Source organism: Hippocampus comes, unplaced genomic scaffold, assembly GCF_001891065.2.
Source record: "Hippocampus comes isolate QL1 unplaced genomic scaffold, H_comes_QL1_v1.1 scaffold25, whole genome shotgun sequence".
Lineage (NCBI taxonomy): Eukaryota > Metazoa > Chordata > Actinopteri > Syngnathiformes > Syngnathidae > Hippocampus > Hippocampus comes.
Window position 1 is genome coordinate 805,329 of NW_017804844.1, and position 22,792 is coordinate 828,120.

Sequence of the window (22,792 nt, forward strand, 5' to 3'; positions counted from 1 at the left end):
GGCACAACTGGTTAAATTGGATAATAAGCGAACAGCCGATGCACTTTTGGCCTTTTTTTTTTTTTTTTTAAACAAAAACACAGCAACAAATTGATACCAATTCTGCCAGGTTGTGTCACCAACAAATGCAGCTAAATCATTTCTATCATCATTGATTTGACATTTGATTTGACAATTCTGAGGTTCTTGGTTCGAAACGGAACGGTGAATGTGAATGCTTGTGAATATGTGCCCTGTGATTGCCCGGCGACCAGTCTAGGGTGTGGTCCATCACTCGCCCGGAGCCAGCCGGGATAGCCTTCAGCTCACCTTAGACACGAAATTAATATACACACTGTAGAAAAAAAACGGATGAAAAGTTGCATTGTACATTACAGTTGATCAGCAGTTAGCACGTCTGCTTGACAGTATAGAGGTTCAGGGTTCGAATCCGGAATCCGGCCATCTTGTGCGGTTTGTATGTTCTCCTGGTCCATCCATGGTAGGTTGATTGGACGGGATTTCATCCCGAGGTGCGATTGTGAGTGGCCGTTTGTCTATGTGTGGCTTGCGACCAGTTCAGGGTGTCCGAAGACAACTGGGACAGACTCCAGCAGGCAGCTCGCATCATGGACAGACGGGCATTTCCAAATGCTTACTTTTTACATATCCATCAAATAAAGTGTCTAGCTAGTGTACAGTATCTAAAATGTAACATGACAACTTATCTGATATGAGTTGAATTTCATTTACTATCCCAGACGCTGACAATTGTAAGTAGACTGGTTTCTTTCCAAACCAAAATATGCAAGAGGATGTCAAGTCTCTCCACAGATCTCGAAATGGATATGACACAAAACATCCACGAGACAATTGTTGCGTGAATAATAAAGAGCAGACAAAGTGTCGGTTATGACAACATTTTATTGGACTGGCCCCAAACCGTGACATCATCAACTGCAATACAACCTTTGAGCCCACTTCCCTCTTTGTGATATTCAGAAACATGCAATATTTTTGGTTTTTTTTGCCAACAAAAATAGGCTTTCTGTGCAGTGCATTTACACCTGGTGCCCTACAAACATTTCAAGCTTTTTTTTTTAATATCCGCCAACATTTACACCATCAAGGGGGACCTGTGGAGGGAGAAGTCATTGTCATATAATATTCATAATACACATTCCGAAGATGGTAACTTACAGTTCAACATAAGTCAGTCATGAAAAATCATCTCGGTTCTCTCGCTAAGGCGCCTGGAAGCAAATGCCAGACACTGAAAATTGCAGCAAAAAAATAAAAACAAAAGGAGAGGAAAAAAAAAAAACATAACAAACCTCTGTCCCAGTGCGAGGACGGCAGTTCTTTGTCGTCGTCATGATGGCCGTTGTCGTCATCATCATCTCGGTGCCTTTGGTGCGCCATTGCCTTCCTTGGAGCGCTCGATTCTGCCAATCAAACGCCAATTGGTGACATCGCTCTATGTTGATTCTATGCCAAGCAGTTAAATGCCCAAAAGCCCCTCGGGGATTGATTTCCTGAACCAACATGGGTGTCCCTGCCAGGTGTTTCCGAATTTGGAAAGCTGTCAAGTCACCAAGTACATATTTGCTGCTCTATCTTAAATGCTGAAGTCGCACATGACAATTAAGTCATCATCTTTGGACCTTGTCGCTGCACAGGAGACGCTTGCCATCTTCTGGGAACGCCTCCTCCACCGCCGTCGGCCCTTTTGCTTTGCTCGGACACGCCGTGCTCCTCTCTGCAGAATCTGTCTGTGAACAGCCACGACAAAATGTGTATATTTATGCTTGAATGTGATACATTTCCATTCAATGTTAAGAATACACCAAGAGATGACACACCCTGACAGGTTCTGCACTGCAGCTCGCCGCCGCTCATCTCGACAGGCTTGCCATCGTAACCCTGGTCGGGGTCCGGAGAGTCCGCAGGCTCCTTGTAGGGGCTCCTTTTGTACCAGGACTTGGCAGGCTGCCTCAGGGGGCCCAAGGAAAGCTTCCTGGGGGTGAAATGCTTTCTGGGTGGCACTCTTTCGTACCTGACATCCTCCTCGGAGTCGGCGGCCTCGTCCCTATACGCCTTGACGCCGTGGCCTTTGCTTCGACCGCTGCCTTTGGGCAGACTTTTCCCGCAGCAGGCGCACAGTAGCCTCTTGGGGGAGGGAAGCCACGCGTGCTCCGCTGCGTCGTGGCCCCCCGCAACTTCTGGTAGCCTTCCGCCCGTGTAGGCCTGCCTTGGGAAGAGATCCCCGTCCTCTAGGTCTGTGGAAAACATTTCATCCCGAGAGGAGAGCTCATCCAGGGACGGGCTTAGGACGCTCATGCGCTCGTGGGTGCTCTGCATGGAGAGGCGGTGGTGGTGGTGGTAGTAGTAGGGTGGGCTAGCAGAGGACGAGACGCGTGAACCTGCCGCTGAGGTGAAAACACCTTCTAAAGGCATCTGAAGGATCTTGTAATCTGTATCGACTTGGCTCAAAGCTTTGCAGCCACTCTTTTCATCCTTCAGCTTCCCAGACGAAAGAGTCACAGAAGGCGATGGGGGCCTGGCAGAATCGACTCGCTTGACGGTGTCGTCGGCATCACATTTGGGAGTGCTGTGATCAGCCACCGGAATATCTGACTGGATATTTGTGACTTCTGACTTATCGCAAGCGAGGAAAAACTCCAGCGACGCTGGATGCTCAGGATCAGGACCGTCCTCGTGAAGGGAAGAACTGTCGAGAGGCAGCTCCACTTCCAAACTTCCGGACCAGCATGCCTGAGGGCTCGAGGCATCCAGGCTCCTGTGGCTGGATTCGGCATCATACACAGCTGCGGTGGAGTCACTGAATGCCGCAGTCGGAGACTCTAAACGAGTCGCATCCGGCACCGCTGACATAAGGTTAGCATCGCCTTGCTCTTGAGCTTTCTTCTCCTCGACCGAGGACATCCCGGAGGACTGCGACGCCATTCCAGAGTCCAGCTCCCTCTCGGTGGCTCGGCTCTTGTCCAGGGAATCCAGCAGTTTGCTGATGGCGTCGCTGGGGTCGGTCTGGACCTCGGAGCTGACCGTCTCTCGGCGGGTGTGAGACTGCTGATGCTGTGGCGGTCGCGGAGCGTCGTTCCAGGCGGGAGCGTAGAAGCGAGGCTCAAACATGCGTCGGGAATCCATGGGATACAACGGGGAGTGAGGGACAACGAATCCCGGGTACGGCATGTACTGGTAAGGAGTCATATAGGGACGGCCGAAATGAAAGCCTAGATTTGAACACAAAATTTATTTATATATACATTTATAACGGAACCCCATAACAGAAGTCCAGGGGACTTCTATCTGGAGACTTACGAATGCAAAGGTCTTCTAATTTGATACCTGTAGGCAGGCCATAGTGGTTATAGGGGTTGTTCATCTGCCAGTGTTGATAAATGTAGTAAGGTTGGGAGGGAGGCTGCACATAGAAAAAAGGTCTGGGGTGATGACCTCTCTGCTGCCCGTTGCCACAGGAATTCGGTGGCCTGCCTCCATCTGGAATGAAATCAGACTTAATGCCAGAGATACAGTTCACTGCGGTTGGGATCTTGATCGAAAGCCAATAAAAAGGAACAACACAACATGGAGGAACGCAAGCCAGGGAGCATTAACGACAACTGCAACAGATTCGCTATTCTTCATTTCCTCATCCACCAACTTATTTAAAAGAATAGTTCGCTGTTCGCACCAAGAATTGTCTGTAACCAATGCATTGAATTCAAATATATTTTTTCAGCTTTAAAGATTCAAAATGTATATTTAATCGGGGTGGGGGGGGGTTATGGGCTAAAAACATGCCTGTAAAATATAGTTTTTCAGGTGCAATCATTTGCTAGGTTAGCATTTTTGTTGATCGGTTCACAACAGTAGCAAAACTATGGGAGTGCATTGTTTTGATAAGCTATTCAGTCATTTTGTTTGGGTTGGGTTTTTTTTTTTTTGCTTTTCAATGCAAGCACTGCGCAAGTTAATGGAATAAAAACAAAGAGAGCACCCCCCCCCCCGCCAAAAAAAAAAGAAAATGGGAACCGTAATTGACAATTAAATACTTTTGTAATCATGGTTCCAACTCTTTTCGTCGCTGAGTCTAGGCCTTGGGCCTAGCCCATGTGACAACGTGTGACTCCACAGACTTTCGTGTTTTCAAGTAGATGTGTGCAAGGGTGCAGATGCATAGGAAGATGCAAAAACAGAAGAAAAGGTCGCAGCAACAGATGGGACGCGACTTAAAAAAGAATTCCTTACCTTCCATGTCTTCCGTCCTTTCTTTCCTTACACTGGGGCCGTCCGAAATAAAAAAAAAAACCCACAGAAGCACAACGGCCGACAAATAAGCAGCAACAAGCTTTCAAACTTAGTGTCCGAATCGTTTAACAAGTCACTGAGAACTTGAACCGACCAAAAACTTGTAATTAGTTCAACAGCCCGCACCTGGCTGCAGCGATAAAGGAATACTGGTCCTCAATGGATGAGGAGGCAAACTAATAAAATCAAAAGCAGACAAGACTGCGTCAAAATGGTGATGTGACAAAAAAACGTGCTTGGTGTGTAATTAATAAGTAGATAGACGGGCGCATTTTGTGTGGCTGTGTGTGTAACAACGTGGACAGTTAAAAAGTTTAAATTAATTTAAAAAACAACAAATGCAGATAAGCGGATGTTGGACTAATGAACAGTCCTAATTGTTTTCCTTTATATTTTTGGTAAATACTCAAGGTTTACAAATCTATGAATAAGATGAATTTCCTGTTTTATAAATTTCTCAGATTAATGTAAATATATGCTAAATATAAAAAAAAAAGTAAATCATGGACAATTTTATACGCATGCGCATTAAGCTTAGTCGCTCGGACTGAGTAATAAAGGAATAAATAAATCCATAAATGAATAATAAATATATACTGGCCTTCAGTATGACGGTTTGATCAGTTAAAACGTTTACGTGGCTAACAAAATAAAATAAAAAAGAATAAATTAATGTGGTCACTGAATTCAGTGGGACCGTTTTACAGGCATGCGCAGTTTGCTTTCGCCGACATGGCGGATGTAAATGAATGAATGGATGAATAAATGAAGAAACAAACAAACAAACAAACAGTTGGAGTGGTGGTATAGCACTAAAAACGTCTTATTGGGGCGGTTGTGTTATTTTACACATTTAAGTGAGGTGAAAATAACGAATGCGGTTCCGGTAAAATAGTGAGTTTTCTACGCACGCGCAGTGTGGTCCTCCTTCGGCCTCCGCGACTGGGTGCTTTCAGGCGCTTGAAAATGCGCTGGAAGGCTGTCATCTCGGCTCAACCGAACTCAGTTATTTACCATCGAAACTCATCTTTTGGACTACGTTCTACACCTCCCGTTGGCAAGAAACCACTTCGTGACCTCTCGTCGCTTGGAGTCATCATCAAACGAGCGTGAGAAAAGCATTCTGCTTCGTGTTTGAGGCGTCCGGGAGGAGGAAGAACTAGACGAGCGTTTAGCTTGCCGTTAGCCTACCCGTGTCGTTGACTCGCAATGGCCACCGTCTTTGTTTGTTTATTTTTTTTGTCTTTCTATGAAGATATTTGACACATTTGACTCAATTCTGGAGACATTTGATTTTGGTTCGCGGGGGCAAGCGGCATGATTGATGGCGCGAAGACGGAGAGCCAAAGCCACTAACTAATTGGCCGCGGCGTTGCTAATGTTACTTGAGCCGCGAACGGAACATTACATGGAGGCGGACTGATTTAGCCGTGCGCTCGATCAAAAGGCGAAGGCGCTCGACTCCCGGCTCCCCGGGGGGTGATTTGTCGAGTCGACTGTGAGAAGAGTGTGTTAAGTAACAGTGTAATGTGTTAATGAAGAGGAGACCATTTTTATGTTTGGACATTGGGGTGATGACGAGCTAACCCCCGCTTAGCACACCGTAAGGTTCCTTTCAAAATGTGATGGCCGGAAACGTCACTTCTAACGAATACGAAACACGATTTTGCCGTTTGTCCACTTTTTAGGTCTTGAATTAAAATTACCCCAAATAAAAAGCAGTGAGAAGGATGGCATGCTTGTATCATCCAATCCCGATTAGCTGTTAGCGTTTGCAAGACACCACACCCCACAACGGATTGTTGTCGTTTATAAAAAACACCCCCAGAGTAGGCGGCATGGTGATCGAGTGTTGAGCACGTCGGTCCCTTTTGTTCGAAGTTTCCGGCCTGTGTTTGAATCTTTCCTTCCTGTGGAGAGTTTGCATCTCCCAACATTGCTCGCTTGCGTGGGCTCCCGCCCACATCCCTGAAACATGCATATTTTCCCCAGGCTGTAATTCATATTTCAGCCGGGAAGCAATGAGTATAAAAAGGTAGATAGATGTCATCTATGTCAGCAAGCCGTTGGTGGTCATCGAAGAGGTGAATAGAGGTTGTTATTTACAGCTGCCGGACACATGTAAAGGTGACAAAATGACACTTGACATGTGAAAGATAAATGGGCGGCTCATTTGTAGAAAGCTAATATTATACTCACTGGTATATGGTCTTTATCCTCTGGAAAAGCAAGTAATATTAGTGACGTGCTGAGAAGTACAGAGGAGCTGACCCTCCAATACCGTATATCCAAGCACACCAGAAGACGCAGCACAATTGAAGGAGGAACGTGTGACAAAAAAAAGGATCCGTTATTTTATTTGTGTAATCACAAAATGTTTTGATCAAGTGTCATATTGAGGGCAGTTGTTCTTCATCGAACACTTTTGAGTTTGTTTTGTTGTTTTTAGGCTGGACTGCATTCATGGCATTTGCGTTGATTTCAATGGGGAAAGATCAGAAGCTTGATTGATGAAAGCCACAGCTTGTCATTTATAGTGGAAGTGAACACAGGATTGTCTTTGTTTGCCTTCGAGTTGCTGGTGACTTTCCATTCATTCCTGGGTAACATTATCAGCAGTGATACAAGTGGAGCACTGTTTAGATGAAAACAACAATAAACCTCAGGGGTGTTTGTCATCGTCTTTTCCGCCGGACGTCTGACTCATCCCAGCTGCGCTCCTTGTCTTCCGTCTCCCGCAGGCCGCTGCTGATATAGTTGTGTTGTGACGCTGGTCCCGCGTTGCCACTACCTCCAGCCTCCTCCCGCCCACCCCCCGGTGCCTCTTTGCCGCTGTATGACCTCTAACCTCTAGCCTCAAGGCAGAGGATTTCTTCCTCCGGAGCCCCCAAGCTTGCCCTTCGCCTCCTCGCCAAGGAGCAGCTGAGTGACTCCACTTGGACAAGAGGAGCTGTTGGATCCCCCTCCCTCCCTCCTTGTCCCAGAATCCCCCAGAGGTCTGAGTTTTTTTTCTTCTGGTGATATCGAGCCCGGCTCAGCCGGCCGCGCAAACTCTTCAAAACTGGGGCGCGATTCGTGTGATGCGACCATGTCGGGTCTGGGCGAGCGCCGGCCGGTCAACGCGGACTATGCCGTCTCCCTGCTGGAGCAGCTCAAGTTCTTCTACGAGCAGAAGCTGCTGACGGACGTGGTGCTGCTGGTGGACGACACGGAGTTCCCGTGCCACAAGATGGTGTTGGCTGCGTGCAGCTCCTACTTCAGGTCAGTTAGTGTGCGCCCCTCAAGTTTTACATGCGGGGAAGAAACCCTCTGATTGGTGGCGGCGGTGTGTGCGCAGGGCGATGTTCATGGGCGGCCTGAGCGAGAGCAAGCAGACGCACGTGCACCTGAGGAACGTGGACGCCGCCACGCTGCAGATCATCATCACGTACGCCTACACAGGCCACCTGGCCATCAGCGACAGCACCGTGGAGCCGCTCTACGAGACCGCGTGCTTTCTGCAGGTCAGCCGGCAGCTGCCGTACGCTTGTATAAAATGTTATTGGGGCTGGAAAAAAATAATAAAATCCCGTGGCCATTTGTTTCGCAAATGTCCGTCCAGGTGGAGGACGCCCTGCTGCAGTGCCGCGATTACCTGGTGAAGAAGATCAACCCCGAGAACTGCGTGCGCATGCTGAGCATCGGCGACCTGTTCAGCTGCAGCGAGCTGAAGCAGAGCGCCAAGCGCATGGTGGAGCACAAGTTCCCCGTAGTGTACCGGCAGGACGCCTTCCTGCAGCTGTCGCACGAGCTGCTGCTGGACGTGCTGAGCAGCGACAACCTCAACGTGGAGAAGGAGGAGACCGTGCGAGAGGCGGCCATGCTGTGGCTGGAGTACAACATGGAGGCGCGCTCGCAGCACCTGTCGTCGGTGCTCAGCCAGATCCGCATCGACGCGCTCTCCGAGGTGACGCAGCGGGCCTGGTTCCAGGGCCTGCCGCCCAACGACAAGTCCGTGGTAGTGCAGGGCCTCTACAAGTCCATGCCCAAGTTCTTCAAGCCGCGCCTGGGCATGACCAAGGAGGAGATGCTCATCTTCGTGGAGGCGCTGTCCGAGATGCCGGTCATGAACGTGATGATGCCGCTGGTGCCCGCCATGGTGTGCTACAGCCCGCAGGCCGAGAAGGTCTACAAGCTGCGCAACCCGCCGCGAAACCTGCAGAAGGTGGGCACGCTGGTCACCCCCGACAACGACGTGTTCATCGCCGGCGGCGAGGTGGTGCTGGAGAACGCCTTTAGCCACAGCGGCGGCCTGCTGGTGGCGGTGGACAGCTTCTTCTGGCTGGACGCCCAGCAGAACACGTGGGTGGCCAAGACGCCCATGCTGTGCGCCCGCCTCAAGCCCTCGCTGGTCTACTGCGACGGCTGCATCTACGCCGTGGGCGGCGACAACGTCGGCGGCGAGCTCAACCGGCGCACGGTGGAGCGCTACGACCGCGTGAAGGACGAGTGGAGTATGGTGAGCCCGCTGCCGCTGGCGTGGAGCTGGAGCACGTGCGTGGCGGCGCACGACTGCATCTACGTGCTGACCCTCAACCTCATGTACTGCTACCTGCCGCGCACCGACGCGTGGGTGGAGATGGCCGTTCGCAAAACCAGCCGCTGCTACGCCTCGGCGGCCGCCTTCGGGGACCTCATCTTCTACGTGGGCGGCCTGCGCAGCTCGGTTCGCGGCACAGACACGTCGATCAGGAGCTACTCGCAGGACAACTCCGCGCACGACGTGGAGATCTACGACATCAACAAGAACGAGTGGCGCCAGGCCGCCAATGTCCCCGCCACGCCCGACGTGGGCCACTGCGTGCACGCCGTGGTACTGCTTGACGGGGTGTGCATCTTTAAGCGTGAGACACACATAAACGACCGGCCCAAGTACTCCATCTACAAGTACGAGGTGGAGCTGGACCGCTGGTACCTGCGGCAGCCCGTGTCGGAGCGCGTGCTCTGGGAACTGGGCACCGGCTTCCACTGCACTGTGGGCAAGCTGTACCCATCCTGCCTGGAGGAGTCCGCGTGGAAGCCGCCCGCCTACCTCTTCTCGCCCGACGGCGCCGAGGAGTTCAACATGGATGGGGAGCTGGTGGCCCTCCCCCTCGTATAGCTCTCAGGCACCCCCCTGGTGAGCCAGCTGGGGGTGTGGGGCGTGTGAACCCTCGAAAGGACGCAGAATCTGCCACTCGGGGACGTTGGCTCCAAACGTAATGGACGTACTAACCTCGCAAACTTCTTTTCTTCTTGAGCTCGTAACGTGGTGGTGGTGGGGGGGGCGGGGGTCTGTTCTAACACGTTTGCCCTCACGGTTCCTAGGCTTAAGGATTCGATTCTCTTGGTTTGCTGCGTGGAGTTTGCATGTTCTCCCCGTGCTTGCGTGGGGTTTTTGTTTTTTGTTTTTTTTCTGCGGGTACTCCGGCTTGCTCCCACATTCCAAAACCATGCATGTCAGCTCAATTGGCCAAAAGTGTGAGTGAGAGTTTTCCGTCACTTTTTCTCTTCAAACACGACCCACAAAAAAAGGTTTGGGATACAGTGAATTGGGACCGAGCCCTGCCGTGCATAGCAACTGTTCTCTTGTTGCCTCGGGATGCCATAACAGGGTAGCTAAGGACGACTTATGACGAAATGCGACTCCAAATACTTTTTACATTAAGGTGGCGCCAAATCAACACTTTTCACCGTCCAATTTTTCAGTGAATAAAGGCGAGGTTCTCTCGCCTGCCTTTGAGTGACTTCTCGACTCCATCTCGACTGTTGCAACACTGAATTTATAGTGCCATCGGCAGCTTTCCACAGAGATAGTGGAAGCCGAAAAGCCCTCCCCAAATAATTGCATAACTTTTTGGGAGTGGTGTTATGTGCCCTGCAATTGCCTCTCGCCCAAAAATCAGCTGGGATAGGCGCCAAGTGGGATCCAAAATTGGTTGGCTGGCTCATCTCTGGGTGCTTCAACACTCACCCCGCCCTTTTTCTATTCTCCCCGTCCTCCGACCGTGATTGGACAATCTCTTCAACTGAGAGTGACATCGGGATTAATATATCAAGCAACTTTCCGGAGAACAAAGAAAAGAAAAAAAAGGTTTGCTGTGGCAGTACAGGGGCAGGGAGACTGTAGATACCCCTCCCCCCCTTTCCTCTCTTGGTTGTGGGCAACAAGGGTGACTGCGGGTCCAGTCGCTCGCCCACTCTGCCCTTGGCTACGCCCACTGCGCCTGGGGCCTTCCACACAACCATCGATTAACGCCTCACGCTATGCTGGTGATCGTCATTGGTAACACACACACACACACACACACACACACCTCTTCTCAGCAGTTCTCATTTCTAAGCTGCTGAAGTATGATAAATATCTATTTTTCATATGTTTGAAATGTGTTACAGTTTGGGGACGGGGTGACGACTACCAGTTCTATTTTGTATTCGTGTTTTTTTATGTGTGTGTGTGTGTATGTATACACACACACACACACATATACATGTTAGACATTACTGTAGTGTGACTGTGGCTGGAAGTTGGTCCTTGTTCATTAAGCGGGCCTGGGAGCTTGTTGCCCTGGAAACCAGCCCTTGGCAACCACTAGCAGGAGTCTGGCGTGGTGGGATCTTAAACTCCATGAGCACAGGTGCTTCATGGCGGACGTTTGGAGCATGTTTGGCTGCATCGTATTCCGTTGGCACTGTTTCCCCTCTGAACTATAATTTATTAAAGTATAATCGAAAAGAGTTTCTCATTTTCGTCGAATGGAATGGAGTTGGATTTGTCGCAAAGCATAAAATTCTTTATTTTTTACAGGACAAGTCTGCAAACATCCATTTCTCCAGCGTGCAGACAAAACATGTTGATATTTGATTGAAATTCATACAAGACAAATAAATAAGACCAATGAAAGTAGAAAAGGCCGAACGTGACAAGCAGGTGAAGGTTGTCAGTTTTCATTCAGGAAGTTGAATTATACAGAAGGATTATTGTCATGACAATGTGCCTGTTCAAGTAACAGCATTGGCTTTTAATTATTTTTTTTTTCCAGATTGTCGGAAGTATTATTCAAAGAAAAACCTTTTCTCTCTCAAAATGTCTTACTTCCTGGTGTATTTCAGCTAAAAGAGGCTTCTAGAATATATTTCTATGGTCTTGAAAATCCCCAAATTACCTGTTCCTGATCAGTTGAAATAAGCACGTCGATAGCCTAAATATTTTATAAAAAGGGGAATTTGAGCATTATAAAACTACTTTAAAAATGTGTGTATAAACTGCAACTTGCTAAGGTCGTAACCTTTGCTCAGTCAACAGTGAATTGGTTTGTCTTTTGTTACTAAAAAAATACCCCCAAAATGTTATTTCCCCATTTTGATTCAGCAGCACAATATCGCCGCCGAACACCTGCCCCAAAGTAACCATGCTGTTACCAAGGCAACCACAATGTTATGACAGATGAGCTGGACTGGTGTAGTGGTAAATGCGGATGGCATCAAAGTTGAGAGCGTCCGTCGTGCTCCACAGAAGGTACTCCAGCGATCCGAAACGTCGTAACCTTTGCTCAGTCAACAGTGAATTGTCTGTGAATTGAGTTTGTCTTTTGTTACTAAAAACATACCCCCAAAATGTTGATATTTCCCCATTTTGATTCAGCAGCACAATATCGCCGCCAAACACCTGACCCAAAGTAACCATGCTGTTACCAAGGCAACCACAGTGTTATGACAGATGAGCTGGACTGGTGTAGGGGTAAATGCGGATGGCATCAAAGTTGAGAGCGTCCGTCATGCTTCACAGAAGGTACTCCAGCGATCCGAAACAGCAGTGATGTGAACAGTGCAATCACGTCGGCGCCACTTTGTTGCCAAGAGGGTCAAGTCTCTGGTGGTGGGGGGACCAACCTGACACGAGCCGGGTCATGGTTGAGCCTGGTCAGCGGCAGCGTCCGGGATGTGTGTATAAACTGCAACTTGCTAAGGTCGTAACCTTTGCTCAGTCAACAGTGAATTGGTTTGTCTTTTGTTACTAAAAAAATACCCCCAAAATGTTATTTCCCCATTTTGATTCAGCAGCACAATATCGCCGCCGAACACCTGCCCCAAAGTAACCATGCTGTTACCAAGGCAACCACAATGTTATGACAGATGAGCTGCAGTTTAACATCGGCGACGCTGTACTGTCCCTGGAACGGATGTCTGCAGCACACCAGGTTTGTTGAACAGAACAAGATAAAACTGGATCATTAAAACATTTTTTCTTTTTTTTTTTTTAACTTTGTCATTAAAGCCCCACCCAGCCCTGACAAAGATTCGTAATTGCTTATGGATGCCACAAGATGGCAGCAAAGCATTATATTTCGATAAGGTGAATGGCGTATTTATATGGGGCTCCCCTCCTCCCTTAAATACAGTTCCTTGGCAGCTAAATGCAACTTTTATATTCGACAAGACACCAAAACAGCAAATAAATAAAGATCAGAAACCAGCTTTTAGGAAATCAGGCATTTGATGCCAAAAGGACAAGGCGGCGTTACCCTGGCGTGACGGCGGCCATGGCGGCATGCTTGTTGCTGTGCCACAGGCGGTAGTTGTGCGTGGCCTTCCAGCTGGTGATGAAGGGGGTGCCGTAATCCGCCAGCAGCCTCTCGTTATCTGCCACAAAAGACGTGTGGGAATGTTGACAATTGCAATTTGCATTTCTTTCAAATTGTATTCATGCATTTAAAAAAATGTGCTTGTCTAGCATTAATAGCTCGTATAACCGCGCTTTTGCGATTCTTGGCGGCATCCCCAGAGGGCGGCTGAGGTGTGAACGTGACTCCTCGCACCTTCTTGCAAGCAGGACGCCAGCAGGGCGTGGATGTAGACCGCGAACTGCGCCCGGATCCACTCGTCGCCGCCCTCCCAGCCTGTCCCGTCCAGGAAGACGTCATCGCGGTTCTCCGTCACATGCTTCAGCAGGTAGTCGGCGAAGCGCAGGTCGGCCGTGGTCAGGCCCAAAACTTTTCTTAACTCGCCGTCGTGGATCTGTATGCTGGCCTACGGGGAAGCCGCTTGAGAGATTCCATTCCGAGAGGGAATAAACGCTCTGCCATTTTTCCATCTTCGCTCACCTCCTCGACCTCCACCACGGCATCGCTTAGGTGCCTCTGCTGCCGGAAGAGGACGTTGGTTGCCCCGGCGACAAAGCCGCGCACCGACACGTCGGACAGAAGGTGGTGCTGCTGCAGCGCCATGTACGGGAGACACAGGTAACCCTGTAGGCAAGGTGGGACGCTTCATTAGGCACATTGCCACCATATTGGGAAGAAGCATTTTGCTTCTCATCACCGCAGCACACTGGACGAGTGGGTGAGCCTGTCTGCCGAACTGTGTCAGGGTTCTGGGTTAGAATCTGTGCCCAGGCCTTGCTATGTGGATTTGTGTACTCACATTGACTGGCAGCAACCAGTTCAGGGTTTCTCTATATGTGGCCTGACACTGACTGGCAACCCATCCAGGGTGTACCCGGCTTCTCTCCCAAAACTCGGCACTTTCAACCCTCGTCCGCATGTCGCCACACATAAAGAGGGATGAGCACGTAAGCGCGATTCAACCAATGTGTATTTACTTTGGTGAAGATGGCAAGCGGCATGCCGTACTGGTCCTCCTCCAGACCCGACAGCAGCCCCTGTGCGACGGCGCCCTGCCCTCCGAGCGGCTGCACCGTGATGGGCACGGCCGGCGCCTTGCCCTCCGCCCCCTCGTCCAGCACGCCGGGGTCCAACGTCTCCCAGTCGCTCTCCGATGACTCGGGGGATGCGCGGGAGGGCGGCTTGAGGAGAGGCTCGGCGCCGTTGCTGGAGGGCGACCCCCGGGAGTCCCCATCGCCCCGCAGCTCCGAGGCGGACACCGCCTCAAACTCCTCGGCGCCCGAGACGCTCGCCGCTAGGTTCGGGTCCTCCGACAGGCTGCTCTTGGGCTGGTAGTGCGAAGACTCCACCAGGCCGTGCTCCATCATGCCTGTGCACACGCATGCACGCAGGCGCGATGGTGAATGCCGTACCTAATGAAGTGGCCGATCTTTGCGCATTACGCACCTGGGAACAACGACAGGACTGTCATCAGCGTTCCCACGAGTCTGCTGACGGGCGACACGTAGAAGAGGACCTATGGAGGGTGACCGGTCGTCAGTCACAAAGCAGCAACACAGACAGGAAGTAGACTGTGTATGTGTGTGCTTGATGACACCTTCTTCTCCAGCAGGATGAGCTTGACAAGGATGAGAACCTGTGGGGATGGAAGACGATTTCTTTGGATTTGGACATTCAGCTCGTTGGGTGTGTTTTTGTTTTGTAACCCAATGAACAAAGTGTCACAATATTTAATGTCCAAATTGGACATTTTTCACTTCATTTTTCCATCGGCATCCCAAAACTTTTGTCCCATTTGTATATTTTTTCCACTTCATGTGCTGTGCCCAAACGTCCACATTTTGCGCATGCTCCTTCATCTTCTACCTTGTGTCTGAAGTGCAGGATGAGATCTCGCGGTGACAAGCCTGCAGGGAGACGAAAAAGCTCATCGCCAAAGAAACAAAGAAGAGCCAACGTGGACATTTGCATCTGACAAGGACATACCGAGGAAGACCTGCGAGCCGTCCAGAGCGGAGCCCCTCAGGGAGCCGTTCATGTGCTCGTAAAGTTCCTGCGGAAAAAGCCAATTAAAAGGTGAGTGGTGTCCGCATGCGTGAAGCGGAAGATGCTTTCTCACCTTCAGGATGGAAATTTGAGAGAAGTCTTTCTCCTCAAAGTAAGCGTGTGTGATGAGCTGCAGTTTGGCTTGGACAAGACCGAACAGAGGCTGCAAACGACAAACAACTTAGCTGTGGGGAAAAAAAGCTTTAGTGGACTTGGGCGCTGGAGTCCACGCCTTTTCATTAGCGACGTAGCATAACGTGAGCGGCGTGCCTCACCACCCGGCTCAGCACGCAGACGCTCTTCTGCACCGTTTCCCGGGTCACGTCGGCCTGTCGGACCTTCAGCGCCTGAGAATGGGAATGACACCCAAAAAAATTCAGCAATTGGCCGCACTCTCAATCAAAGAATGGTTGTCACATCGTCACCGTGGCAACCTAGCATGACCGACCTTGGCCTCAATCTGCCGGTAGCAGGACACACCGTAGACGCACTTGGTGTCTCTGCCAAGCGGGGGGAGATGGAAGTAGACCGTATCTGCAGGACAAGAAAAAAAAAAATCACCTGTGAGGGGCGGCCATGTTTGTTTGACACAGGAGGTGAAATTTAGCTTTCCACAGCAGGTGCACTCGTACCTTCCAGGTAGTTGTGCGCTCCGTCGGGCAGCGCCAGGAACGGGAGGTACTTCCACTCCTCGGGCAGCATGTTGCTATCGTGACCCTCATGCGGCATCAGCGGCGGGTACGAAAACTCCACCTGATGTCGGACAGAAACAAAAAGTACATACCGCAAGTAGTGACGTGACAAAACTGTACAAGTAAACATTTATGATTCTTGGACTTCATTAGGTATACTAACCCACAGTTTTGCCTCACTAGCAACATGCAATTGCTCTTCCAGTGGGCAGAAATGTCATAGAGTAGTAATACTAGTTGCATACTTAGGATGTGTAACCATACAAGTGGCAGACTATGGAAGGAGGAGAGCCTGTTGGCGGAGTCACGCGCTTCCATCGCAAACGCGTGCTTCTTTTGTCATGCGAAAAAGACTAAATGGCAACGTAGCTGCCTAACAGGTGTTGGTTTGCAGAACAGGTTTTGTGTACCAGCTCAATCAAAGCACAACAAGCAGGTTTGGCTTCCCACCAACAAAGATGACAACAGAGCACCAGCAAGATCATCTGACAGGAAACCAAAATCCTAACGCTGCTTTGAAACTCCGACCTTGGTTTGAAAACCTAAATGGACGCTCCAATTCAGACTTGAAACCCTACTTTAAAATATGTATACCACCTAGACACCCATAGTTGAAACCCTATTCCAGTGTTGAAACCGTAACCATGACTTGAAGCTCTACTTTTAAATCGCAAGCCATTTAAACCCTACTTTGGGATGTTGCTGTTGTCTTTTGTGCAACAACAACTGGAGCATCAGCTGGAAAGATGTGCAGGACGTTACGTAACCACCAAAAAACAGCTGATGCATCATCATGATCATTATCATCATCATCATCATCGCCCCTGCCTTCTTTCGTGTGGTCGTAATTTAGCTGTTAGCATGTTGCTGTCGTGGTATGTAGCAGCAGAAGGTTGACGGACCTGGCAGCCCTTCTTGTGGTGAAAGCCGACCACCACGATGTGGAGCACCGGCCCCCGTGGCTCGTCCACGTCCTGCGGCTCCATACGCTCCAATCCGGGCTCCCACTCGTGGGGCTTGAACACAGCACGGAAGGAGGCGCGGTGTAATTCAGTCAGCCCACAACCAAATGAAACGGTACAAGCACAATACCGTAGAACTGTTCTCACTTCCGCCTGATCAGAGCGAGCAGAGAACAAAATTCAATAAAGGCAGGGATTGTCTGTCATTTCCGGCTACACCCACTAAACCTCATAGGATGAATAAAAACGACCACAGCAGACAATTATGACTGTGTTAATGTGTACATTGTTCACGCTTTGAGGATACGTTATAAAGTGTGTACTGGATATACCGAGCAGTTCTTATGGATTTGTTTTGTGTTTGGTCGCCGGATATCCGTAACAAACGACGGACCGGGGACCACCATCTTGTCAGTACAGTACAGTATTCGAAAACGCTCTTGACTTGGACTCTGTACTCTTTTGGGTGAATAAAAACGACCACAGCATACAATTAGGACTGTGTTAATGTGTACATTGTTCACGCTTTGAGGATACGTTATACAGTGTGTAATGGATATACCCAGCAGTTCTTATGGATTTGTTTTGTGTTTGGTAGCCGGATATCCGTCACAAACGACGGACCGGGGACTACCATCTTGTCAGTACAGTACAGTCTTCGAAAACGCTCTTGACTTGGACTCTGTACTCTTTGAAAGTAAATGATTACGTCATGTTTTACTACAACAAATTGCAGCGTCACGTGTTACTCATCGATGTGAGTCCTTCTCTTTGAGGACCTTTTTTCAACATAAATTGAATCGAACGCACCCGTCGATTCAAAGTCACATTTTTATTTTTTTTAATTCACATTCGCATTTGACAAGAAAACATCCTCGACATCGGGGCTCGACTCCTTTGGTCCGGTTTGCGGCTTTCAATTGCTTCTGTCTGAATGCTTTCATCAAACATGGCGGCAAATCAAGCGACGATGTTTTAATTGACGTTCGCATTTGACAAGAAAACATCCTCGACGTCGGGGCTCGACTCCTTTGGTCTGGTTTGCGGCTTTCAATTGCTTCTGTCTGGATGCTTTCATCAAACATGGCGGCAAATCAAGCGACGAATCCTTCTCAGTTGCTCCCGTTGGGTTTGTACATTTTAAGAATTATTTAAAAATATACATTCTAACATTATCGGGTTGGACAAATGACCCTGAGCACACTAAAATTCGCCTAACTTGAACAACAGATGATCGTAACATTTTACAGCTCGTGTAAGCGGCGTAGCTCTTCCGCGTGGTGTTAACATTTCATTTTTTAAAAGAGAATTTTTAGAGTATGATGTAGAAAAGTGGATATGTGTTAAAGCTAACTGTTGTACCACTAAATACAACACAGCATGGCGACACATTTGAATTAATTGCATTTGCACACCAATCCAGGTGTCCTGAATTTTGTAAGTAGAAATGACGATTACAATTCTGTCCATTCATAAGCCACGTTTGTATAAAATTACTGGGCAACAGTTTTTAATATTCAGAAAATAAGCTCAATAAATAAACACGATTTTGTTCATTTCTTGAATATATCCTGTCCTACGGCTGGGCAATTAATTTAGGTTTATTGCTCAGGGTAAATGGTTTTTAATCTTTTTTTGTTTGTTTTTCTATGTATGCAAATGTATGTTTTTGGGTGTTTCAGAGCTTGTGGACAAGTGCATCGGTTCTCGCATCCACATTGTCATGAAGACGGACAAAGAAATTGTCGGCACTTTGCTGGGCTTCGATGACTTTGTCAGTATCCTAAAAAGCAAACCTGTGCATTAGGAATGTCCCGATCACGTTTTACACCCAAGTCAGAGTCATTTGATTTTGAGTATCTGGGACTGTATCTGTTTATCATGTTGTTTTTCTGGTCATTGTGGAGATTCCATAACTTGTTGTGCTTAAGACATGGTCCTCGAGGATGTGACTGAATTGTAAGTAGTATATATTTTTTCCTGCTTCAAGTCTTCTGTCAGATGTTTCTTGTTCATTAATGGTGCATGTTCTCGTGCTTTAGTGAACTAACACCAGAGGGTCGCAGGATCACCAAACTGGACCAGATCTTGCTCAATGGCAACAACATCACCATGGTAACAAACTGCCCCGTTTGACAACTTAATGTGTCATCAGTATAAAAGATGAAAATAAAGATTTTGTGTTTCCTGTGCAGCTCATCCCAGGCGGAGAAGGCCCGGAAGTTTAAGACCGGCATCTGTTGGAGCAGTTTTGTTTTATTTTTGAATTTTTTGTTGTTCCTTCTTGTTCTTCAGGGTAGACGGGCACTTTTTGTAAAAAGCTTCTTGGTTTGACAATAAAAAGTGCAACATGAAGTGCGCACATACACACACACAAACAAAATGATACTGTTTTATTGATTACTTCAGTGTTTAACCCAGTTTATCTGAGAGCAAAAAAAAAAAAAATCTGCTCATGGGTCGCCTGTTTCAGTACATAGACGGCTTCTCCTCGCCTTTGGGATTGGTCACCTTGTCCATGTTCTTGCTGATCATGTCGTACAGTTCCACCTTAAAGGAAGGAAAGCAGTGTAAGAAACGTTAATTGCTAAACTCTTTTTTTTTCTTTCCTCCACTCACATAGAAGCTACGTAAGTCCAGGATGATCATTCGGATGTCGGAGTAGATGGCCACGTCCTTGTCATGGACCAGCGAGCGGTAGTCCATCTGAAAAGGAAACAAGTCCAGCTCTGTGCTCCCGAAAAAAAAAAAAAAAAAAAAAAACACAGATTTCCCCAACACCACGTGAGTGTCTTTGGACGCTTTGGCCACAGCGTCTCCCCTCTCCAGCAAGTACCTAAACCAGATCACGACGTGCCGTTCACAATTGCCGATTTGGCACAGTTTCTTGTTTTCACGCCTCGCCACCTACTTGTTGAGGTTCGTCTGAAAGCCTTCTACTTTCGTTTTGACTGCAGCGATTCTCTCCAAGATTTTCTCCTGCAAGCAAACAAAATGAGAAACTTGGCGTGTGGTGACATTTTAACAAGCTGTGATGTCACAGTATGTAATACGGCTCAAATCTGAAAAGCACACAGGCTAAAACGTACCTGAATGGCGACGCCAAAGTCATTACCGTCTTCAATTTTGGGGATGAGGTGCTGAATCCAGCTTGTGACCTGCAAATACACAGATGGAAGTCGCGCCCAAGCCAAAGCGTGTGGGGAATACTGTCCAAGCGGAAGCGTCGCCAGCCAGCTTACGGTGATGATGGTCTCTCTGAGGCTGACAATTTCGGGTTTCAATCTGCCCACCAGCGCCAAGATGATCTCGTGGGACTTGATGAAGCCGCATGTGGGCTCTGTGGGAGGAAGCAGAGGGCTCAAGCTCCATGACATCACAACCAAATCCCGGCACCACAGAAAGCATCAACAATACTTCACTTTTTTTCTTCTTCTTCTCTTCGTCCTCATTCGTCTCCATGTCCTGTCACAAAGTCACACGAGCAATTAGGGACCCACCATCATTCGTTCTTTTACCAAATTCCTTTTTGTCTGGACTACTGCAACGGCACCTTTTCAAAACGGTTTATAAAAGGGCCACTACAAAGCTGTGAACATTGGCATGAATTAACAAAAAGAGGTTCTCAAAGTGTGGTCAGTGGGCTCCCTCTAGCGGTACACATGTGCATATGTGTCAGTAGTGTCTTAAATCCATTTTAAGCATTTCAATGTACACGTGTCAGTAGTGTCTTAAATCCATTTTAAGCATTTCCTGATAATCAAGCAAGCCTTTATTCTTAATCTTATGGTGCGAAAGGACAGAAGCAACGTGTCATAAATTACTGACGCGCAAATTTCAAAGGAATCATGGTCAATAGAAGTCAGAAAATTCCCGAGTAAACACCTCATCGGCGGGGGGTGGGTCAGGTATGGGGATGTCCAGTGGAGCTTTGAGCGACGACATGTCTGTCACGCAGACATCCTGACAAGAAACATGTAATCACTTGACTGCTTTCATAAATTACATGAGACTTTTTAGACGGTCAAAGTCGAGCTTTGATTATCGTGTGTGTTGCTTGGCATTAGAATGGTTTTTATTGATTTGATTTTGGACCTGGAGCAGAGCGTCCATCTGGAGGATCTTGGAGGGAATGACAGTGGAGAAGAGATTTTTTGCCTAGAGAGAAAAAATGTCATGTTGCATCTTGAGGACATTACTTGGGAGATTTTTCCTGTAGTTTTTTTTTTCAGATTTGTCATATTAAAAAAAAAGAGGAACTGAAGCACATTTCGGAAACAAACCTCATTTGACATGGCCTGGTGGAAGGTTTCCACCTGCAAGAGATAACAAATAAGTGAAAATCGAAGACTGTTGAACGTTTACCCTCACGAACTGCTGACTCACTTCTCAATTTTACTTTCATTTTGCGTCAAATTTATGGCTTCCATTGCCAGCAACACTGAATCCATTCGTTAGAACACGTTAGTGATGCTAAACATGGTAGGAATTTTCTGCAGGCGAGTTTCTGGTCATTTTCCTTTGTTTAAAATGAAAACAAAAACTTACCCTAGCTGCATTTTCGCTGCTTATCTTCAACACGGAACTTTTGGGCATGGCAGCCAGAAAACTCCTTTTTTTCAAACGAGTAAAACAAAAACGTGAAAGTCAGCAAAAATGCAACAGCAGTACGAAGAAAAGCCTGATTTTATTTTATTTCCTCGTACGCTTGAGTTTACTTTCGATTTGAAGCACCGCCTATACCTCTCGCGTTTGACTGACTAAAACCATTTCCGCTTCGACCTTCAATTCAAAAGTAACGCATATTGTTCAATAAAATAAATGATATAATTTAACTCATATGGGTTAATGTATTTCTTGATTTGGTTTATGATTCTATTTCCTCCACTTTGTTGGAAAATGTTCCCATGAAAATCACCAATCACGACGGAAGTACACTCGAAGCGTTTTCAATTTACTTTTAATGTGAAAACCAAACCGGACCGGACCAGAAGTAGCGTTGGATCTGAACTTCCGACTTCGTTCTGCCAATATGACTACTCGATTAAGTTCAGGTGAGGCAAAACGTCTCGATTGTCAATGTTTTCGTATTTTTTTCTTAAATATTGTCTTTTGGGTAAAAGCTAAGTCAAGTTAAACGGTGCTTGTGTGTACGCGGTGACGCTTCTTGTCTCACTGAAGCAAAGTTTGAGTACATGAAACGTCGACGTTTGGCTTGTATGTCGCTCGTTGAAGTTGAACTCGTTCAAAGACGACAAGAAGTATTACTTGACACGACCATGTACTGTGAGAGTTTTTTTTCCAACTTGTTATTGACAATATCAATACCTTTTTTGTTGTTCCTCTGGGTTTGGATTTTACTGGCGTCATTGAAAGCAAACGATACGTCTTCGTTCAAAGAGAATGCCAGAGGAATTATTTGCAGGAAAACTATTCGTATAGTTTTTTTAATGTCTTTCAGTTGAAGTTCTGATGTTCCTTACATTGTTTTTGATACCTGCGCCATGTTTCCTTCATCACACTGACAATATGTTTCTCACAGATTGGATTAAACATACACCAAATGACGCCTCTATACACTTTAAATGTGAATTAACCTGTCTCCCCAGTTTATTTGCAGTAAGTACCAGCATTAGGCAGATGGAGGAGGCAAGGAATAGAGCCATAGCCTACCTTACCTCAGGCCTGGGCCAGGGCGGAAAGGCCGAGGCCCAGTTGATGGCCAACTACCCACTGCCACTGTCCCAGAAGTACCGTCACCTCATGGTGGAGACCATGCTTAGGGAAAATGTGTCTGGCAGCAGCAGAGCTCAGGTCAGCACTTGACATTTGACTCCTAAGTTTTGATGAAGAGACGAGGGATGTACATTTCATAACATTTAGCTGGTTAGAGTACATATACGTAAGTTGAACCGAATTGAAAATGGGAATTTAGAATGGTGTAATCTTTTCCATTCAGGTGTTGGATTCGTTGAATAATTTGGTGAAAGCCTTGAGCATTTTGGAGAAGTATGGCTTCAACCTGACCAGCGTCACTAGGCCCAAGTTCTGGCGCAGCGTCAAGCACAACAATCCGGTCTTCAGATCCACCGTGGACGCCATCCAGGTGAGCGCCGCCACTGGCGTCTTGTCGACAACC

The 22,792-nt window shown here is 47.8% G+C and overlaps 6 protein-coding genes across 8 annotated transcripts in view; 3 read left to right on the forward strand and 3 right to left on the reverse strand.

The window, feature by feature from the left end:
* Window positions 1-885: 885 nt before the first annotated feature.
* Window positions 886-4,732, reverse strand: LOC109518563 (uncharacterized). 3 transcript variants are annotated; one of them, XM_019874489.1, is made up of 7 exons: window positions 4,252-4,732; window positions 3,322-3,501; window positions 1,842-3,233; window positions 1,644-1,747; window positions 1,314-1,424; window positions 1,180-1,232; window positions 886-1,115 (listed from the first exon to the last, which is right to left on the reverse strand). In XM_019874489.1, exons 1-6 carry the CDS (start codon window positions 4,256-4,258, stop codon window positions 1,224-1,226), a joined length of 1,803 nt encoding a protein of 600 aa, XP_019730048.1. In that variant the 5' UTR covers window positions 4,259-4,732; the 3' UTR covers window positions 886-1,115; window positions 1,180-1,223. The 3 variants fall into 3 exon arrangements, with proteins under 3 accessions (XP_019730048.1, XP_019730041.1, XP_019730059.1); XM_019874482.1 differs by having other exon boundaries at window positions 1,644-1,751; XM_019874500.1 differs by having other exon boundaries at window positions 1,644-1,751; window positions 3,349-3,501; window positions 4,252-4,730.
* A 110-nt stretch (window positions 4,733-4,842) lies between these two features.
* Window positions 4,843-11,066, forward strand: kbtbd2 (kelch repeat and BTB (POZ) domain containing 2). The gene is made up of 4 exons (XM_019874469.1): window positions 4,843-5,420; window positions 7,053-7,572; window positions 7,649-7,814; window positions 7,913-11,066. Exons 2-4 carry the CDS (start codon window positions 7,400-7,402, stop codon window positions 9,449-9,451), a joined length of 1,878 nt encoding a protein of 625 aa, XP_019730028.1. The 5' UTR covers window positions 4,843-5,420; window positions 7,053-7,399; the 3' UTR covers window positions 9,452-11,066.
* A 1,211-nt stretch (window positions 11,067-12,277) lies between these two features.
* Window positions 12,278-16,964, reverse strand: avl9 (AVL9 homolog (S. cerevisiase)). Its single transcript, XM_019874555.1, has 14 exons — window positions 16,594-16,964; window positions 15,632-15,752; window positions 15,448-15,533; window positions 15,275-15,346; window positions 15,073-15,162; window positions 14,940-15,006; window positions 14,820-14,860; window positions 14,551-14,589; window positions 14,400-14,469; window positions 13,931-14,322; window positions 13,434-13,577; window positions 13,149-13,359; window positions 12,855-12,972; window positions 12,278-12,516 (listed from the first exon to the last, which is right to left on the reverse strand). The coding sequence occupies exons 1-14, from the start codon at window positions 16,675-16,677 to the stop codon at window positions 12,387-12,389; spliced, it is 1,665 nt and encodes a 554-aa protein (XP_019730114.1). The 5' UTR covers window positions 16,678-16,964; the 3' UTR covers window positions 12,278-12,386.
* A 682-nt stretch (window positions 16,965-17,646) lies between these two features.
* On the forward strand, window positions 17,647-19,023 carry lsm5 (LSM5 homolog, U6 small nuclear RNA and mRNA degradation associated). The gene is made up of 5 exons (XM_019874891.1): window positions 17,647-17,782; window positions 18,336-18,431; window positions 18,585-18,612; window positions 18,696-18,768; window positions 18,849-19,023. Exons 1-5 carry the CDS (start codon window positions 17,722-17,724, stop codon window positions 18,879-18,881), a joined length of 291 nt encoding a protein of 96 aa, XP_019730450.1. The 5' UTR covers window positions 17,647-17,721; the 3' UTR covers window positions 18,882-19,023.
* Window positions 19,024-19,031: 8 nt separating this feature from the next.
* Window positions 19,032-21,404, reverse strand: psme2 (proteasome activator subunit 2). Its single transcript, XM_019874774.1, has 11 exons — window positions 21,202-21,404; window positions 20,937-20,969; window positions 20,749-20,811; window positions 20,539-20,616; window positions 20,076-20,118; window positions 19,896-19,993; window positions 19,743-19,811; window positions 19,565-19,632; window positions 19,435-19,489; window positions 19,273-19,359; window positions 19,032-19,203 (listed from the first exon to the last, which is right to left on the reverse strand). Exons 1-11 carry the CDS (start codon window positions 21,247-21,249, stop codon window positions 19,123-19,125), a joined length of 723 nt encoding a protein of 240 aa, XP_019730333.1. The 5' UTR covers window positions 21,250-21,404; the 3' UTR covers window positions 19,032-19,122.
* A 216-nt stretch (window positions 21,405-21,620) lies between these two features.
* The window catches only part of LOC109518471 (E3 ubiquitin-protein ligase RNF31-like), an 8,352-nt gene continuing 7,180 nt past the window's right edge, over window positions 21,621-22,792 (forward strand). The window contains exons 1-3 of the mRNA XM_019874310.1: window positions 21,621-21,707; window positions 22,263-22,467; window positions 22,613-22,759. Coding sequence (XP_019729869.1) covers window positions 22,294-22,467; window positions 22,613-22,759 — 321 coding nt within the window. The 5' untranslated portion in view covers window positions 21,621-21,707; window positions 22,263-22,293. The remainder of the gene's footprint in view (window positions 21,708-22,262; window positions 22,468-22,612; window positions 22,760-22,792) is intronic.

Bases quoted from the DNA above. Each gene is read 5' to 3' on its own strand.
- LOC109518563 (XM_019874482.1), bottom strand. The intron at 3,234-3,321 runs GTAAGTCTCCAG...GTTCAAATCTAG, and splicing joins ATTAGAAGACCTTTGCATTC to GCTTTCATTTCGGCCGTCCC. The intron at 1,425-1,643 runs GTCCAAAGATGA...TTTGATTGGCAG, and splicing joins GTCTCCTGTGCAGCGACAAG to AATCGAGCGCTCCAAGGAAG.
- kbtbd2 (XM_019874469.1), top strand. From the start codon at position 7,400: ATGTCGGGTCTGGGCGAGCGCCGGCCGGTCAACGCGGACTATGCCGTC. The intron at 7,573-7,648 runs GTCAGTTAGTGT...GTGTGTGCGCAG, and splicing joins GCGTGCAGCTCCTACTTCAG to GGCGATGTTCATGGGCGGCC. The intron at 7,815-7,912 runs GTCAGCCGGCAG...ATGTCCGTCCAG, and splicing joins AGACCGCGTGCTTTCTGCAG to GTGGAGGACGCCCTGCTGCA.
- avl9 (XM_019874555.1), bottom strand. From the start codon at position 16,677: ATGGAGCCGCAGGACGTGGACGAGCCACGGGGGCCGGTGCTCCACATC. The intron at 15,753-16,593 runs GTCCGTCAACCT...GTCCGACATCAG, and splicing joins ACCACAAGAAGGGCTGCCAG to GTGGAGTTTTCGTACCCGCC. The intron at 14,590-14,819 runs GTAGAAGATGAA...CCATCCCCACAG, and splicing joins TCCTGCACTTCAGACACAAG to GTTCTCATCCTTGTCAAGCT.
- lsm5 (XM_019874891.1), top strand. From the start codon at position 17,722: ATGCTTTCATCAAACATGGCGGCAAATCAAGCGACGAATCCTTCTCAG. The intron at 18,432-18,584 runs GTATCCTAAAAA...GTTGTGCTTAAG, and splicing joins GGGCTTCGATGACTTTGTCA to ACATGGTCCTCGAGGATGTG. The intron at 18,769-18,848 runs GTAACAAACTGC...TTTCCTGTGCAG, and splicing joins ATGGCAACAACATCACCATG to CTCATCCCAGGCGGAGAAGG.
- psme2 (XM_019874774.1), bottom strand. From the start codon at position 21,249: ATGCCCAAAAGTTCCGTGTTGAAGATAAGCAGCGAAAATGCAGCTAGG. The intron at 20,970-21,201 runs GTAAGTTTTTGT...TATCTCTTGCAG, and splicing joins GCAGCGAAAATGCAGCTAGG to GTGGAAACCTTCCACCAGGC. The intron at 20,812-20,936 runs GTTTGTTTCCGA...TTTTCTCTCTAG, and splicing joins ACCAGGCCATGTCAAATGAG to GCAAAAAATCTCTTCTCCAC.